The sequence below is a fragment of the Solanum dulcamara genome, chromosome 6, assembly GCF_947179165.1.
Source record: "Solanum dulcamara chromosome 6, daSolDulc1.2, whole genome shotgun sequence".
NCBI lineage: Eukaryota > Viridiplantae > Streptophyta > Magnoliopsida > Solanales > Solanaceae > Solanum > Solanum dulcamara.
In genome coordinates this window covers 8,985,073-9,004,616 of record NC_077242.1, presented here as the reverse complement: position 1 = coordinate 9,004,616, position 19,544 = coordinate 8,985,073, and the positions used below count along the sequence as shown (strand labels likewise).

Sequence of the window (19,544 nt, the reverse complement as noted above, 5' to 3'; positions counted from 1 at the left end):
TTTTTTTTAACTTATAAGCAGTTTTCAACTTATAAACTGATTAAAAATAAGTCAATCCAAACAGGCTATAAGTGTTTAGATGTTGAAATTTTAACTACTCCATTTTGATTAAAATATTCTTTTTGTGTAATTGATTAACGAAGAAATTTGTTTGTACTATTTTTTGAATATTTCTACATGTCTAAGGTGGTAGTATTATACAATTGAAACGTTTCTTGAAAAATCAAAATTGTATTTCTCTATTATAAAAGCATATGTTAGTCAAGTCAAATAAACTATGATTATTGATTTACCGCACCACAAAATATCAAAATCGAAATTACCAAACGGACATTTTCAATACCATACTATGTCCACCCTTCGGCCAACCTTACCCTCGGGAAAAAAACAAGGAAGAAGAGATATACTTTAATTGCCAAATTCAAAAATAGTTCCATAAAATTATTAACTTACATGATTAAAAATGCAAATTATTATACTTGTAGAACTCATTAAGGTAAGTGAATATAAAATCATGGATCAAGAAGGGAGAACGAAATATTGTGGCATTGAGCTTGCAAGCCGGGAAGCACCCCCTATAAATAATCACTACCTCTCACTTTTCTTCACACACAAACAAACACTTCATTTTCCAATATTTTCATATATGTCTTTCTCTTATCCCCCTCCCCCACCCCCACCCCCATCCCAGCTCCATCTAGTTTCTTTCATCCCTAAAAACATTTTTAATATTCATTCTTTAACTTAGATATCATATACCCTTTTCTTCTCATTTGCTCTTTCTCATCTAGTTCTCCTTAAAGGCTTAAATCAACCACAAAAAGTAGAAGAAAGAAAGAACAAGAGACAAAGAAGCTTATTTTGGTTTATCCTCCTTCCATATCAAATTGTGAGTAAGCCCAATTACCCAAAAATAAAGAGTTCTAAATGTTTTCTCCTCTTTCAAAGTTTTGTACATGGAAAAGTCATTTCTAGCATCACCTGCATACACACAAAAGATTGAAAAATGCTAACAAGTGTTTATATTTAGATTAATCAGGCTAGTAAAAACTAGATAGATATCAGATCGTTTTATAAAAAAATGTGTGTTATATTTTCTCATGTTTTTTTATTTATTTTTTTGCAGAAAAAGGAAGGGTTGATGGCCCCAGATGATAGAGGAATGAAGAGCGGTGGAGGGAGAAATGGTGGAGGAGGCAAGCAGGCGCTAAAGAAAGGGCCATGGACAACAACAGAGGATGGGATTTTAATGGACTACGTGAAGAAACATGGAGAAGGGAATTGGAACGCTGTTCAAAGGAATTCAGGATTGATGAGATGTGGAAAAAGTTGTAGGTTAAGATGGGCTAATCATCTTAGACCTCATCTTAAGAAAGGTGCATTTTCTCTTGAGGAGGAAAGAATTATTATAGATCTTCATGCTAAACTTGGCAACAAATGGGCTCGCATGGCTGCTCAGGTTAAATTTATTTTCAATTTTTTCTTTCTCTTTTCATATATGTCGGAACAACAAAACAATCGCTGTTCTTACATCTATGTCCTTTGTGCATATATATAGGATCTTGTATGTTTCTATTTTCTAGCCTTGTATTGATTTTACAAACAAAACTAATCATTTTCCTTAAAGGGATCCCTTGGAGAGTTGTTAATTAGCTTCTGATTCATTTAGTTTTGTTGGTTTCTTTTGATCTCGGTTATTATTCTATTCGTATATCGCCATGCGTGTGGATTTTTGGGTTTAATTTGTTATAGATGGTTATCTCGCTATTATTATCATTTCTCTATTGAATCTTTACTTCAATTTGGGCATTGACTTCATTAATTTTATCTTCTTGATTCATTTAGTGTTGTTGGTTTCTCTTGGTGTTGGTCTTTATTCGATTCATACTTTATCGCCATGCGTATGGAGTTTTGGATTTAATTTGTTATAGATGTTTATCTCATTATCATTATCATTTCTCTATTGAATCTTAACTTCAATTTGGATCTTGACCTCATAAATTTACAAGTTTTTTTTTTGTCTTTCGATCTAATTAATGATAATTTATCTAATTATATTAATATTTATTTCATTGATTACAGCTACCTGGAAGGACAGACAATGAGATCAAAAATTATTGGAACACAAGGCTTAAGAGAAGACAAAGAGCTGGTTTGCCTATATACCCTCAAGAATTACAATCACAAAACCAACAAGAAAACAATAAACCCCAAAGCCTTATTTCTTCACCATTTGATCCCCAAAGGGCAACTTATAACAATCCTCCCCCTCTTTCCCTTTTGAATGTCTTCAATCCTTCAACCATGAAACCCCCTTTTACACATCAATTCCCCCTTAATTGTAACAACATTTTTCGCGATCCTCCTAAAGGCCTTTCCTTGACATCACCGTCATCTATGAGAAATTCACCTTTTTTGTCAGCTTCAGCATCTATGCCTAACAACAATTTTGGTCATGCCTTATCCAATTTAGTGTCAGTGCCATCATTTCAACAGAACTATCCGAATTTTAGCTTAACAACAAGGCCTTTCATGGGAATTCCTTCGAATCAAAATGAATTAATCTCCGGTATGGATATTAATTCTATTAATTACCCATCAGGGCAATCATTAATGACTGCATCATCTTCTGAGAATACATGCAGTGATTTTGGTTCAAGCGATGTTAATAATTATGCAAATGTTGTTGGATTATCGCGAGGAAATAGTGGATTATTAGAAGATTTGTTGGAGGAGTCTCAGGTTGTAACTCGACCTACGAAAATTGAAGAGAATAATCGTCTTGATTTAAATGAAAAAGGAAAATTATTGTTGGAAGATTATGGCTTAGAGGAAAAAGAGGGAGATCATCAAGATGAAGCCATTTTAACTGAAGAATCAGTCTACAGCTTTGCTCATGGTGGTGATATCACCCTGAATAACAACTCTGAAAGCTCCAGTCCCCATCCCAATGCATCTTCAGGTAAATAATTAAATTACGATTTACAAAATAATAGTAATTAGCTGTGAAATTTGTCGCTTATCTCTTTTTTTCCTTTCAAGTGATTAGAAAATAAAAAAAGTAGTTAGTATATTCAAAATGATTACACATTCCCTCTTATCTGTTCATTTTTAGTGGTTCGTCATATTAAAAATAATATTATTATTTTTAATTTTTACTTGTCCATTTAACACATCATAAGAAAAAATATTTTTTTTCTATTTTTACTCGTAATATTAGTTACTTATTCCACAAATTATTTTACAAGATTTTTTTTGAAATGCTAATAGTCATGGGTTTATAATAAAAACACTTTATTTATTATTTTTATAAAGAAAGTACAAAGTACATTACGCACAAATAAAAATGAATGGAGGTATATTTTTACAAAATATTATCTCAATTCATTCTATTTCATAGATCCGGGAGTGTGATATATTTTCGAAGTCAATTACTAACAGCATTCTTACAATCCGTAAATAGGATTAACAACCGTTTTTGTCATTTATCGACAAAAAATGTCCGTTGCTAATTCCAGCTCATACCATAGACAAACTCTACAATAATAATAATTCTTTTTCTTTTTTTCTTTCTATGCAGTATTTTGAAGTAACTTTTAATTTTTTGCTTGTTATAGGGATATTCTTGAGAAAGGAAGGTTCATTACAAGGAATTAATCAAGTGGATGAGGAGCTAATGTGCTTTTTTGATTTTCCTCTAGATCAGGATGAACAAGTTCCAAATTGGTATGAGGAAAGTGATGACAAAAAAAATAATTCAAAAATTGGTGCTGATGATCACAAAGCTGAAAGTCTAGCTGAGGATTCTTCCAAATCACAAGTGGTAATAACAACAACATCAGGGCCAAAGAAGCATGATTGGGAACTTGGAGGGTGTTGTTGGAACAACATGCCTTCTTTTTTGTTAGAATAAATGGGGAAAAAAACCATTGATATAGAGGTTAAGGAAAATGGCAAAGATTGAGGGATTCTGATGTCACCTCTCTTTCCTTTTTTTTAGAAAACCTTGGGTTGAGATATATTTATAGGTATATTTGATCGATGATCAATCGTTTGGGATTGTCCTGGATTATTTGTTGTTTTTGTTGAGTCAGAGTAGTCTAGTTTTAGGGTATGTTGTTGCTCGAATTCTTTAGAAATGTTGTCGAGCGCATGTTTAGATCTTCAAAAAAAAATAGTGCATTCTAGAGAATCTCGCATAGAGTTTAACAATAATTTTAAAAAATCCAAGCAATATAAATTTTAGAGCAGTCAGTCCAGACAGTTGTTCTATGAACAACAAACAGGCTAGATGTGTTAAGCTTGTTTTACCTATTGGTTTCTTATGAACTATATATATGGGAAATTAAAAGTTATGTTAGTTGAGACTGAAATTGTTGTTATTTTTTTTTTTTGGCACGGTCTAGTGCCAAAGAGTTGGATGCCGCATTTTGAAATATGTGTGTTGGGTATGGCAAAAAATAATTTTTGGATCAATTTCGATACACTCAACACAAAATTACTTATCTGGCTCTCATTTGGAATAAGATTCATCTCATTTCCACTTAAAATAATATTTGTGTATTATTTTCTCTTAGGAAATTTAGAAAATCCTAAGATCACCAAATCCAAATAAAAAAAATTACAAGAGGATAAATATCTCCTCAAGAAAATAACAATCTAGTTCCAAGTATTTATGTACGTACCATTCATTAGTTAATAATTAGTTGTAACATGTGATTAACTACTTGTTTTTTTATTATTATTTTACTTAACTTATGTAATATTTGATACGCCCTTTAATATGTAAAATAGACAAGTGTTCATTTTTAGTATTTTTAGTATCGGATGTTTTCTTATATTAAATAATTTTTAGTATCGGCGGTTTAACCACTTCGTATTAATATGAATATTTTAGCGATAACCCCAATAAAATTATACCTATAAAAGTGGCTTTAACATTAGTATTAGTATTTCACTCCTAATTATAAGTGGCTTTAACATTTTACCCAATTTAGTATTACTTGTTAGTAAACTGTATTGTAAATATTAAAACCAGTAACAACAAGTAAAAGTAATAAAACACAAAATCTGAAAAATTAATGCAGAAACAGAATCGAGCCCACTGAATGCATAGTGTGTCCTTAAGGAAATTATTCCCCTCAAAGTACCCGAGGTTTTGGAATTTTTCCTCCCAGGATAGAACGATTTACTCACCAAAGTAGAGGTACTGCAAATCTTTGATGACTGCGAACCACTTGAAGGATGTATATCACACGATTTTAGAAAGTGCAGAAAGAAGAAGAAGAAGATGGTATGTTCAGAATTTCGTATGGAACATTCTGAAGATTAACAGATATATATAGACTGTTTACACATTTTCAGAAAAGGCACATGTTAGGAAAAGGTTTGCCTGTTGAGAAGGTTTGCAACTTTTCGGACAAGGTTGCAACCATTCAAAAATCCGTTGGAAAAAACGGAGGGAAATTTTAAATTAATCCGGAAAAGAAACGGGTCGCGGGTCATGATTTTTTTTTCTCACTTAATTAATTAAATAAATAAATAATATTAATTAATTAAAATTTAAAGAAAATTTGGTCCAAAAAGATTATCAATCAATCATATCAATTGACCAAATCCAAATCCAAATCCAAATCCAAATCCAAATCCAAATCCAAATCCAAATCCAAATCCGAAGCCGTAGCTGTAGCCGTAGCTGTAGCCGTAGCCGAAGTCGAGTCGAGCCGAGCCGAGCGAGCGACGACGACGACGGCGCGAGGGGAGACCCTCTTCTTGACCCTTTAGCAACATGAAGGAGTGCTTCTACTTTTAAGTAGGAGACTTTTCATTTCCACCACCTATGTGGGACCAAAGCTTATTTAATAAATCAAGAGAGAACATATCATTTCCTCTCCACTTCTTTTTCCCTCAATTTCCCATTCAACCTATCAATTAAACCCAACAATCCCCCACATGAATGAGGAATGTCTACAAGATAAAGGAATGCACGGATAAGTGTGTGATATACAAGCGAAGATTAATTGCATCTGGATAAGTAGGTTTCCCTTTGAACTTTCCATAGTGAACTTATATAGGATATACTCGATCAATCGGTAGATGCGATATCTTTGAACCGTCAAACTTTGTTGTATAACTAGACAACATAAGTCACACAATCAATCATTAACCATCTATGGTTCTCACGGTTGTGTTCGTTTCAGCCATGAACACCGCCTGGTTTCGTGAATGCATAGAGAATGGGCCTTTACTGTCATTCCCCTTGAAGCGGCTTATACTTCACATTCACATAGGTGATTTCTAAACGTGTAGTCCTATAGACACACTATCTAGTCATTTTCCGTCAGATTTAGATAATCATTAAAAAACCTTTAAAGCTTTATTAACTCATTAAAAAGCCTTAAGGTTTTATCCTTTGTTTCTGAACATTGTCATCATCACGAGAATGGGTTGAGTTATTTGACAATGTTGAACCGTCAATCATAACTTTGTTTGATCTCTTTGAACCTAGTTCTTGGGATCTCCAGTCTACTAGGTAGAGTTACCGCCATGTTGACTTGTCCTAGGCCTTAACCACATTCCTCTCGATGATCTTTCAACAGCCTCTCTAGATAAGCCTTTTGTTAGTGGATCCGATATATTATCTCTTGACTTTACGTAGTCAATAGTGATAACACCACTAGAGAGTAGTTGTCTAACAGTATTGTGTCGCCGTCGAATGTGACGCGATTTTCCATTATACATAACATTTCCTGCCCTTCATATTGCCGCTTGGCTATCACAATGTATACATATGGGTGCCAAAGGTTTGGGCCAAAATGGAATATCTTCCAAAAAATTTCGAAGCCATTCAGCTTCTTCACCAGCCTTGTCTAAAGCTATAAATTCAGACTCCATTGTAGAGCGGGCGATGCATGTCTGTTTTGATGATTTCCAAGACACTGCTCCTCCACCAACGGTGAAAACATATCCACTTGTGGATTTAACTTCAGATGATCCGGTGATCCAGTTTGCATCACTATATCCCTCAATTACTGCGGGATATTTATTATAATGCAAAGCATAGTTTTGGGTGTGTTTCAAATACCCCAAGACTCGTTTCATTGCCATCCAATGAGTTTGATTAAGATTATTTGCGAATCGACTCAACTTGCTAATAGCACATGCTATATCTGGTCGTGTACAATTCATAATATACATCAAACTTCCCAAAACTCGTGCATAGTCCAATTGTGAGTCACTTTTATCTTCATTCTTTTGAAGTGCAAAACTTACATCAATTGGAGTTTTTGCAACATTAAAATTTAAATATTTAAACTTATCAAGTATATTTTCAATATAATGTGATTGTGATAATGCTAGACCTTGTGGAGTTTTATGGATCCTTATTCCTAAGATTAAGTCAGCAACCCCTATGTCTTTCATGTCAAATTTGCTAGCAAGCATACGCTTCGTAGCATTTATATTGGCAATGTCTTTACTCATTATCAACATGTCATCAACATATAAACAAACAATGACTTCATGATTTGGAGTATTTTAAATGTAAACACATTTGTCACACTCATTAATCTTAAATCCATTTGCCAACATTGTTTGGTCAAATTTTGCATGCCATTGTTTAGGTGCTTGTTTAAGTCCATAAAGTGACTTAACAAGTTTGCACACTTTCCTTTCTTTACCTGGAACTATGAAACCCTCAGGTTGTTCCATGTAAATTTCTTCCTCCAATTCTCCATTTAAGAAAGCCATCTTAACATCCATTTGATGAATTTCAAGACCATATACAGCTGCAAGTGCCACTAACACCTGAATAGACGTTATTCTTGTTACCGACGAGTATGTGTCAAAGTAATCAAGACCTTCTTTTTGTCTATAACCTTTGACCACAAGTCTTGCCTTATATTTATCAATAGTGCCATCAGCTTTCATTTTCCTTTTAAATATCTATTTTGATCCTAAAGGTTTATTTCCAGGAGGAAGATCAACCAATTCCCATGTATGGTTATTCAAAATTGATTGAATCTCCCTATTGATTGCCTCTTTCCAAAATGCTGAATCAGAAGAAGACATTGCAGCTTTAAATGTTTGAGGCTCATTTTCAAGCAAGAATGTCACAAAATCTGGTCCAAAGGAAGTAGATATCTTTTGACGTTTGCTACGCCTTGGATCCTCTTCGGATGGTTTACTTTCCTTTTGAACTTCTCTTGGTCGTTTAGATCTTTCACTTGAGGATTCACTTTTAGTTTTATACGGATAAATATTTTCAAAAAATTCAGCATTATCTGATTCAATTACCGTATTAACATTAATTTCAGGATTGTCCGATTTGTGAACCAAAAATCGACAAGCTTTGCTGTTTGTAGCATAGCCAATAAAAACACAATCCACGGTCTTTGGTCCGATTTTTACCCTTTTGGGCAAAGGAACTTGGACCTTTGCTAAACACCCCCACACTTTGAAGTATTTTAAGTTGGGTTTTCTTTCTTTCCATAGTTCATATGGAATAGTTTGTGTTTTGCTGTGGGGTACTTTGTTGAGTATTCGATTAGCTGTAAGGATAGCTTTCCCCCACAAGTTCTGCGGTAAACCGGAACTTATTAATAAAGCATTCATCATTTCTTTTAATGTTCGGTTTTTCCTTTCCGCAACTCCATTTGATTGAGGTGTGTAGGGGGCAGTAGTTTGATGAATAATTCCATATTCTAAACATATCTTTTCAAAAGGAGATTCGTATTCTCCACCCCTATCATTTCTAATCATTTTTATCTTTTTATTCAATTGATTTTCTACTTCGTTCTTGTATTGCTTAAATGCATCAATTGCTTCATCCTTACTATTAAGCAAATATACATAACAATATCGAGTGCAATCGTCAATAAAAGTTATAAAATACTTCTTTCCACCACGAGTTGGTGTAGACTTCATATCACAAATGTCTGTGTGAATCAATTCTAAGGGACTAGAATTCCGTTCAATAGATTTATAAGGATGCCTAGCATACTTAGATTCAACACATACTTGACATTTTGATTTATTGCAATCAAAGTTAGGCAATATATTTAAATTAATCAGTTTTCGCAAGATTTTATGATTGACATGTCCTAAACGTGAATGCCATAAATTATTTGACTCAAGTAAGTAAGAAGAAACTTGAACTTTATTATCATCAACAACCATTACATTTAGTTTGAAAAGACCCTCAGTGAGGTAGCCTTTTCCTAGATACATTTCATTCTTACTGACAACTACTTTGTCTGAAACTAGAACACACTTGAATCCATTCTTGATAAGAAGGCCGGCAGACACCAAATTCTTTCGCATTTCTGGAACATGATACACTTTGTTCAGTGTCACCACCTTGCCGGATGTCATTTTCAGAAATACTCTCCCATATCCTTCAATCTTTGCAGTTGCAGAATTTCCCATATAGATCGTCGCATCAGGTGCTGCAGGGGAATAAGTAGAGAAGGCTTCTCGGACTGCACACACATGCGAAGTAGCTCCTGAATCAAGCCACCATTCTTTGGGATTACCTACTAGGTTGCATTCTGATAGCATTGCACACAGATCATCAATACCTTCTTTATTTTCCACCATATTGGCTTGTCCCTTTCTCTTGTCCTTTTTTGGAAGACGACAATCTGGAGCTTTGTGTCCAACTTTCCCACAATTATAACAATTGCCCTTGAACTTTTTCTTGTTCTGCTCCTGATTCTTTCTAAAAGGTTGCTTCCTTTTCATATTCTTTGGAGCAGCATCTTCAACGATGTTCGCTCCCATAATTGCTGAATTTCCACGCAACTTCTTTTCTGCTGTTTTGTTATCTTCCTCAATCTTGAGACGAATCACAAGATCTTCCAACTTCATTTCCTTACGCTTGTGCTTTAGATAATTTTTGAAATCTCTCCACGAATGAGGCAATTTTTCTATCATCGCAGCCACTTGAAATGCTTCATTAACTACCATACCTTCAGCAATAAGGTCATGAAAAATAAGTTGTAGTTCTTGAACTTGGGTTCCAACAGTTCTGCTATCTATCATTTTATAGTCTAGGAACTTAGCAACCACAAATTTTTTCAAGCATGCGTCTTTAGTCTTGTACTTCTTCTCAAGTGCATCCCATAATTCTTTAGAAGTTTTCACATCACTATAGACATTGTACAAATCATCATCCAAAGCACTTAGGATGTAGCCCTTGCATAGAAAATCTGTCTGTGTCCATGCCTCAGTAATCATAAATTTTTCATTGGCCGGCATATCAGCCGCGGGCACAGGAGAATCTTCATTAGTGAACTTCTGCATACCAAGAGTGGTAAGCCAAAAGAACACCCTTTGTTGCCATCCTTTGAAGTTGGCTCCAGAAAATTTTTCTGGTTTTTCTGCCGGTGGCACAGAAGTGCGGCTTGTTGCAGCAGCAGTTGCAGAAGTAGTAGCAGTATCACTTGTCATTTCTTTTCACTGTCAAAATAGATAAACTGTGTTAATATTTCAGAATATCAGACCTTTTACAAAAACAACGATGAAGTTTTTATACTCTTCAAATCGTTGTACAAGTATGAACTTTAATATTCCAACGAAGTTTTTATACTCTTCAAATCAAAATATTTAATTCATACGGAGTAGAAAACCACACAGATTTTAGTCTCCAAAGATAGAATACAGTTTGATTAGAAAACAATAATAATAATAATTTCCTTAAGATTGTTAGTAAATTGTATTGTAAATATTAAAACCAGTAACAACAAGTAAAAGTAATAAAACACAGAATCTGAAAAATTAATGCAGAAACAGAATCGAGCCCACTGAATGCACAGTGTGTCCTTAAGGAAATTATTCCCCTCAAAGTACCCGAGGTTTTGGAATTTTTCCTCTCAGGATAGAACGATTTACTCACCAAAGTAGAGGTATCTTTGATGACTGCGAACCACTTGAAGGATGTATATCACACGATTTTAGAAAGTGCAGAAAGAAGAAGAAGAAGAAGAAGAAGAAGAAATTAAATAAATAAATAATATTAATTAATTAAAATTTAAAGAAAATTTGGTCCAAAAAGATTATCAATCAATCCTATCAATTGACCAAATCCGAAGCCGAAGCCGAAGCCGAAGCCGAAGCCGAAGCCGAAGCCGAAGCCGAAGCCGAGCGAGCGACGACGACGACGGCGCGAGGGGAGACCCTCTTCTTGACCCTTTAGCAACATGAAGGAGTGCTTCTACTTTTAAGTAGGAGACTTTTCATTTCCACCACCTATGTGGGACCAAAGCTTATTTAATAAATCAAGAGAGAACATATCATTTCCTCTCCACTTCTTTTTCCCTCAATTTCTCATTCAACCTATCAATTAAACCCAACATTACTTTCAATATTTTTTAGGTTACACAGACTAGCATCTATGTCTCTCTATTGTGACAGCTTCTCTCTTTTCAATTTTAAATTTGATTATGATAAAGATAGATAATTAATATCTTTTCCACAATTTATTGCATGGATTTTTCGAAGAAATTCGAACAATTCTGTCTTAAACAAAAGTGATTAATATAAAAATTTGTGTTGCATTTTTATTCTTGCTACTATTTCTATTTTATAAATATAATATATATATGAGTAGTATTTATCGATTAAATCAACAACTTAATTTTTAAGGACTAAAAATTAATTAATCGAAAATCAAAAATAAATATCTTATTAAGTTTATTGTCGATTGAGCATGTTCACAAATTGAAAATCAATAAAATAAATCGATAATACATAAAATTGAATCAGATCAATCGATGTACACTCCTAAAATAAAAATTAATATAATAGATAAATAAAAATAAATATATATTTTCTTTCGTTGTTATCGGCCCCAATAAGAGAGCTAGACTTGGATAACATCCTTCTTTATCCGGAATCTCGCAGAAACGTGGTGATGTGTGTCATTACTAAATTTAGAATTTTACTGATGCCATAAGCCATAACTCATAAGAATATTAATTCATTATTCTTCAAACCATTTTATAAAAAACAATTTAATATAATATAGTACTTAGCTACCAAGACGCGTCTATTTTTATCATTTCAATATTCCCTATTAAAGGTTCATGCATACCATCAATTTCCCAAACCATCCTTCACTTTTAATTTCTCCTTTATTCTATTTTCTTTTTTTCAAATAAAGTCAATTAGCCAACCTTATTATAAAGAGAAGAAAAATAAATAAACAACTTGTTGACGGAATTGGCATGTTTCACGTTCGATGTCATTGTATTTGGTACTTTATTATTGAAACTTTACCGGTATAAATTTGACGTTATATATATATATAATATATGCTTTTTAAGGGTTTGGGGATTGTGTACCATACGTCAAAGCTATGCTAACGTTATGCCCATAATCCCATAGGATATATAGACGATTTTAATTTGATTCATTATCTTCAGAACATAGACCTTATTTTTTGGTTTTGTGTGATTCATATGAAAAGCGCAATTAAGTCTATAAAAATTAAATCCTAAAAAGAGAGAGAGAGAGGATTATGGGCAATGTCCAAAATAAAAAGGGAAATCCATAGTTTTCGTAATGTCCAAAATACAATGAACAGGCCATGCAACTCATGCTGTAATGACTTGCATAATTTCCTCCTTTTGTTCTTATAATTAGGAATTCTTCATCCTAAAACATTTAGCAACTTTTGAATTGTGTGATATACTTTCTTACCACTTAAGCTTTTAAAGATGGTCACACAACAAAAATAAAATAAAATATTTTCACGTACTTTCGGTTCACTAAAAAAAGGAATAATTATTATTATACCACAAAAAAAGAAACTATTTATCATTGGATACTCCATTACTTTTATATCCCTTGTTTTTAACTATCTCTCGAATTTGATACCATCAAAGTATAATATACTCTGATGGTATCAAAGAGGAACAAGGGAAGGGGCACTGACATAAATACACGTTTGATATCATAATAGTATATATATACTCCGATGTTATCAAGAAGGAAGAGACAGTGCTTCAGCGAAACTATTTGATACCATCAGAGTATAATATACTTTGATGGTATCAAAGATGAGAAGTGATGCTGATGTCAACATGAAGTCATGCACAGAATTAAAAGAAAGAAAATGGGGTAAAAGAATAAATAGTTTGGGTCATGAGTCTATTAAGGATAAATAATTTGAGGGGTCCAATTTGGATAATTAGTTTCATAATTGATCTATTTTGGATAGTTTTCCCTTACAAAAGAACATACATCTCAATACAAAATATTGCATCTATATAGTCATATCGATCATTTTACACTCATATAGCTAACTTTTATTCTGCAACAATATTTATATACATGATATACATTATTATATATTTATTATATACAATATAGAATTCTTATATAAAAAAATATATAATATATTTATACTCACTTTTACGTACATTGTGATAATGAATAAATAGAAACTGCTTCGACTCACGAAAAATGGCTCAAAAGCATTATAAGTAGTTCGAATCTTCTTCCAGCTTCAAATTGTAATCACAACTTCATGATGACATCCTTAATCATTCAACGAACTCCAACCATCAATATATCAAACAATTCAATAAATCACAATATCCTCCATCACAAGTTTTTTAAGCCCTAATAAAGAAGTTTTCAAAATTTTCACTTAAATTCACCCAACAATATAAAGGGCCTAATATATCCCTCAATTTTGCTATTATACAAGGCAACGAGGAGATTGACGATGATGTCACACATCGTATTGGGGAAGGATGGATGAAATGGAGGCTCGCTTTCGGAGTGCTATGTGACAAGAAGGTGCCACCACAACTTAAGAACAAGTTCTACAAAGTGGTGGTTAGACCGGCTATGTTGTATGGGGCGGACTGTTGGCCAGTTAAGATCTCTCACGTCCAAAGGATGAAAGTTGCCGAGATGAGAATGTTAAGATAGATGTGTGAGCACACCAGGAGCGACAAGATTAGAAATGAGGCTATCCGGGACAAGGTAGGAGTGGCCTTGGTGGAAGACAAGATGCGGGAAATACGACTGAGATAGTTTGGGCATGTGAAGAGGAGAGACACAGATGTCCCAGTGTGGAGGTGTGAGAGGTTGGCCATGAATAGTTTCAGAAGAGGTAGGGGTAGGCCGAAGAAATATTGGAGAGAGGTGATTAGATAGAATATGGCGCAGTTACAGCTTACCAAGGACATGACCTTAGATAGGAGGGTATGGAGGACCCACAATTCCTTGTGCTCTGATTTATGTTATTATCTATTACGGTTTGTACTTTGATTACTCTATTTTACCTGTGTCGCTTTCGTTATTTGCTCTCCCATATCTCTTTGAATTTCTTAACCTTATCTGACCTCTTTTATGCTTTTATTGAGCCAATGGTCTTTCGAAAACAGTTGTCCTACCTTAGTAGGAGTAAGGCTTGCATACATTTTACCCTTCCCAGACCCCACATTGTGAGATTTCACTGGGTTGTTGTTGTTGTATACCTTTCGTAATGAAAGTAATTTATATATACTCTTATTGTTATATAAATGACTCACATATACCATTTTTTTTAACGGAAGTGAAAAAAAACATATAGAGGTATATTTGATCCTTTTCATTATACGTGATTTTATTTTTACTTTTTATTTTCAACGACTAATTTGAATTTAATTTTTTGATAGTCAAATTTTTTATGTTTCACTAATTTTCTTATAAAATTTATTATAGATGCCCTTATATATTTTTCTCACGATCCCGACTTGCCGTGAATGGCACCCACTTTAACTCTTCAGTGGGAGAACCATTCTAACAAACCAACAACAATAATCGCAATGTATGCACAAGCTTAAATATGCGAAAGCAAGTTTAAATCAAAGATAAATGCTGAGTTCCCATAAACTCAAAAATCAACTAGTTATCAACCCAAATTATACGAAAGTAAACACACCCTAGGAATTGAAAGTCGTCCGTACCAAAAGTCTAACTAATAGTTAGTATAAGAAGGGAAACACACCCAAAAACGAGACATAATATTAAAATAGTGTCTGAATCTTAGTCCTGGAAAAGGGACTAGAACATATAAGAGTCCATGGCAGCTTGAAACAAACAGTTCAACCTTAAACTCGAACAAGCTCACTCTTCTAACCGAGGTCTCTCCGCAGCCGACTGAATATGCCATGTACTCAACAAAATGTCAGAGCAAGAATAATATCAGTACACAAAAACAGCGGTGTACTAGTAGGATCATGCGGTTAGCCAGTAAGTGAATCATAGATAAGTAAATTCAACACAATAAGGATATACATATACAGAATAAGTCAACTAGTCTCAAGTTCAACTATATTCAGCAATATTACAAATCAATATCCTCCACATATTATAACTTCACACAGAGGTCCTCTCAGGGGATCTACAAATAATTAATTTTGTGTCAAAATATGACACCTGATCAAAATATGTGTCGAAACATGACACCCGATCCAATTATGTGTTGGAACGTGACACCCGATTCAATTATGTGTCGAAATGTGACACTCAATCCAAATATGTGTCAGAACGTAACACCTGATCCAAACATACCACAATCACAATTACATTCAGTATGTACAACATTTATATCACCAAGAATAGGTTCATCACAAAAACAGGCCAGCAAGTGATCATTTCACACATAATCTATCATGTTTCCCTATTCATATATACGTATGCATATCATAAACCAATTTAGTAAGTATATGAAACACATATGGAAAACTAGACCATCACCTACCTCAAATTCAAGCTTCAACAACCTTACAATGTAAAAGCCTTCCCTTTTCGAGTTCGTTCTTCTCGTTCTTGGTCTAGAAAATAATAAATACATATAAAGGATCAACACAATAGGCTAAATATCATGAAATATAACACAATTCACACCCTAGGCCAAACTCATGATTCTAACCTCACCCTAGGGCTATTTTTCACCATAGATTTTTCAGTTCAAACCCTCCCCAATGATTACCCACCATATTTTCTAGGTTCTAGGAATCAAAGTATGAATTTATGTAGTAAAATCTTTACCTTAAACGTGGAAATCCATGAAAACTTGGTAGAATTCACCCTGGGTCGCCTCTCAAAGTCCAAAAAATTGATTTTGCAGAAAAAGACCATTTCTAGACTTTGTCACGATTTAAATCGCGACTGTTCCGCTCTGGCGGGACCCATCTCACTCTGGCAGCCCCGCTCTAGAGGGATATGTGGAAATATTGAGCTCGGAGTTTGTGCTCCAAGCCCCTATTTCACAACACACTCCCTTCCAATGACGTATTAAAATATACCATTTACGCCAACTTCAATTTTGGGAGTTTTACTCGTCCGAATGCGATTCCGCGAGATCGTAAATGCTCCATATCATCCTGGCTATCAGCCTATCCAATCAAATTAGAGGTTTGACCTCCCATCATTCACATGATCACCCTAGACTTCACCTGACTCAGAATTCGTCCAAGTCTGGCCTAGGCTAAGTTTTTTCGAAGTTACTACCCGAAGTTTTCTAGCACGAAATCCTTCTCCATTGGCCTATTCCTAACAAAAGGGACAGGTCATTACAAATTTTTTTACAGATACAAAAATTAAATTATTATATAGCCGCAAAAAGTAATTTTAAATTACAATATAGTAACAAAAAAATTAGTTGTAATTTTTTTTTCTCGTTTTCATTCACATATCTTTCTTTTTATTATTCTTATTTTTACACTAAATGTAACACCCCAATTTATTTTTAAGAATTATTTATTTATTTATTTTAAGTTATGTTTTTGGATGATCTGACTTTAGGAGGACATAACCCTATCAAAATTTGAAAATTTGGGAAAACCCATAAAATGAAAGTTGTAGATAATTGAAATACCTTTCCAACCATAGGTCATGTGCTTATATATGACATCGAAATAAAAAGTTATGGACATTGTAAGGCAGAAGGGTCAAGATGGGAAGAAAGTTTGGCCCAACCCGATTCCAAGTCGGGTCAGCCCATATTTCTTACCATGTAAGAGACAAGTTCAGCCTTATCTCTTTCCTTTCATTCAATATACTTCCAGAACACCATAGAAATATAGAGAGATAGAGAGAGAGAGAATTAAAAGTCATTTTTGACCCAAATTCGAGTCCCGATTTCCGAAGCTCGTGAAGAGAGAAACGTTGCACGTTGCGTTGTCTTCATTTTGAGCTAAAAATCAGAGAAGAAGGAGTGTATTAAGGTGGTTGAATTATACTTTAAGGTAAGATTTAGGTGTTGTTTTTCCTTATTATCAAGCTTGTTTAGAGATTTAACGGATTAGAACGGAGAAAATAGTGTTATAAACTTGTTTGTTGCTTTGTTGGAATTTATGGATTAGGGGATGTTTTGGTTGGATTAAATGGGTGTAATTAGTTAAGTTATGAAGTAGAATGATTGTTTATATTGTTGTGGATGTTCTTGATAAGTTGTTGTTGTCGAAATTGGGGGAATAAACTTTGGTTGCAAACCCGTTTTTGGTTGGGACTGCTGTTAGTAATTGTAGTATAACTCCTTGTGTAAAACTTATTTTTGAGTGATTCAAGATGTTTTGGAAAGCTATTTCATAGGGCTATAACGTTTATTTAGGATCCAAAATCCAGTTTTGCTTTTATTGACTCGAAAAAGGGTGATGAAGTACAGGGGAGGTACTGCCCAGATTTTGGTATAAAAATCCTACATGGACTGCTGTGGGTATTTTGAGCATATCTTGTTGTACATAATTGTTGTAGGGGTGATTCAAAGTTGTATATGACCCTAAGACATATATCTATAACTTTCTTTGAGGACACAAAGCCTAATTATCCCATTTACCCCTTCTAAACTGAGCAGCAATACAAGACAGTAGTGTTGCCCAGAATTTCCGTTTTGATACTTTGGGTTGATTTTCAGTGATTTTATGTTTAGTTTCGATATGCTGGAACTTTTAAACTTAAGTAGATATTTGATTGTGTATTTAAGGTGTATATTCTCTTATACAAGCTAAGAGGAACTGTTTGACGAAGTGGATTTTGGTTGATCTATGACATAGAGAAATTGAACTCCTCGAGTGGTGGTAGAACTTGTTGTGTGCTAAAACGCCAAGGTTCGTGTATAAACTTGAACTTGAAATATTTTATTTTTCTGAAATTTGAAGTATTTTGTTGGGTTGTTTCCTTAATCCTTGTTTTGTATTTTGGTATGACTATTATCTCAAGTATTGCAAAACTTTCGTTGAATCGCTCACTTGTACGAATTGCTTGATCATTTTGCATTCTTGTTGGGAATTTGTCCTTCTTGTTACGGTGACTTGTCATCGATATTGGCATGCCTCTCGATTCAGATCTTGCCCATCTTGACTTTGGATTTACATTTCGTCTTGATGATGGATTTTCGTCTATTTTTTAGTACGAGTGAAAAGCCACTTTCAACATGGTCTTTGATCTTCTTGATATTGGGTGACGACCCATCTTGATATGGACACTTCTTGATTTTGGGGCTTCGATCCGTCTTGATATTGATTGTGCTTAGTGTGAAGGCATGACGTACATATGGGGTGAAATTGATTATTTGACTACTCTTTTGAATTGAATTATAAGCATTCTTGGTACTTAAGCCTTTGAATATTAGTATTGGTATTTTGAAACTCTCTAAGATTTGTATTCGATACTTGATATACTTGTTCACTTGGACTTAATGCTACCTTATTGAACCGCTTATGATGAAAAAGGAAATTGAGAATTTTTAATGGCTCTAAGTCCAAAGGTTATACACCACTAAGCTTTATGCTTAGCGATAGTTGTTTCCTATCGTAGGTGATGTGCGAGACGGGATATGAAGATGGTCATGTGGAGTAGACTTTTTGGAAGCTATTTTGAAGATCACATATGCATATACATCTAGTTTTTGTATATTATTTTGGGGACTTGTACATGATACATGTGTGGCACTTATGTACGAAATTTTGAAGGCTTGTAACTTGAACCAAGTGACTAATTTTGTTATTTTAGAGTGTGCTTTTAACTCAAGTTATGCAATGTACTAGGTTATATTTTGACTTGTCATTATGCACGAAGGAAGATAATATTTTTGTGATAATTACTTATTTGAAGTTTTGTGTATTTTATGGACCTGCAGTATTGTTGAATTGGTAATCATTTCTTTAAATAAAACTCCTATATCGTATTTTAATAAGTTTTTTTTAGGGTAAAATAATAGTAATAATTAGTTTTTGTTTCGTAAGTGGTATTCTCCTAAAAGGGGATGCTACACTAAAGAATGAAAAAGAAAAAAGAAAATAAAAATTAGAAACTCAAATAATAATAAACAAAGATATCAAAAAATAATTTGTGTGTGAAAAAAGATTAATTATACCCTTGAACTTTGCTTGAGGGATCATATATATCCTTACATGGATTTTTTAAAAAAATTAAAAATTAAAAAAATAAATTTAACACTAATTTTTTTACTTCCGTTAGATGAAAGATATATGTGAGTCACTTTTGTAATGGTAGTGATATATATTAGTCACTTTTGTAATAGT

At 33.7% G+C, this 19,544-nt stretch overlaps 1 protein-coding gene and 1 long non-coding RNA gene across 2 annotated transcripts; both read left to right on the top strand.

Annotated features, from left to right (window-relative positions):
• The first annotated feature begins 1,141 nt into the window (after positions 1-1,141).
• LOC129892652 (transcription factor MYB97-like) lies at positions 1,142-3,913 on the top strand. Its single transcript, XM_055968239.1, has 3 exons — positions 1,142-1,459; positions 2,083-2,962; positions 3,618-3,913. The coding sequence occupies exons 1-3, from the start codon at positions 1,142-1,144 to the stop codon at positions 3,911-3,913; spliced, it is 1,494 nt and encodes a 497-aa protein (XP_055824214.1).
• A 13,981-nt stretch (positions 3,914-17,894) lies between these two features.
• LOC129892536 (uncharacterized) lies at positions 17,895-19,065 on the top strand. The gene is made up of 2 exons (XR_008767340.1): positions 17,895-18,107; positions 18,817-19,065. It is a non-coding gene; the product is annotated as an uncharacterized LOC129892536 (long non-coding RNA).
• Positions 19,066-19,544: the final 479 nt, after the last annotated feature.

Coding starts and splice junctions, on each gene's coding strand:
- LOC129892652 (XM_055968239.1), top strand. CDS start 1,142: ATGGCCCCAGATGATAGAGGAATGAAGAGCGGTGGAGGGAGAAATGGT. Junction 1,460..2,082: donor GGGCTCGCATGGCTGCTCAG/GTTAAATTTATT, acceptor CATTGATTACAG/CTACCTGGAAGGACAGACAA. Junction 2,963..3,617: donor CCATCCCAATGCATCTTCAG/GTAAATAATTAA, acceptor TGCTTGTTATAG/GGATATTCTTGAGAAAGGAA.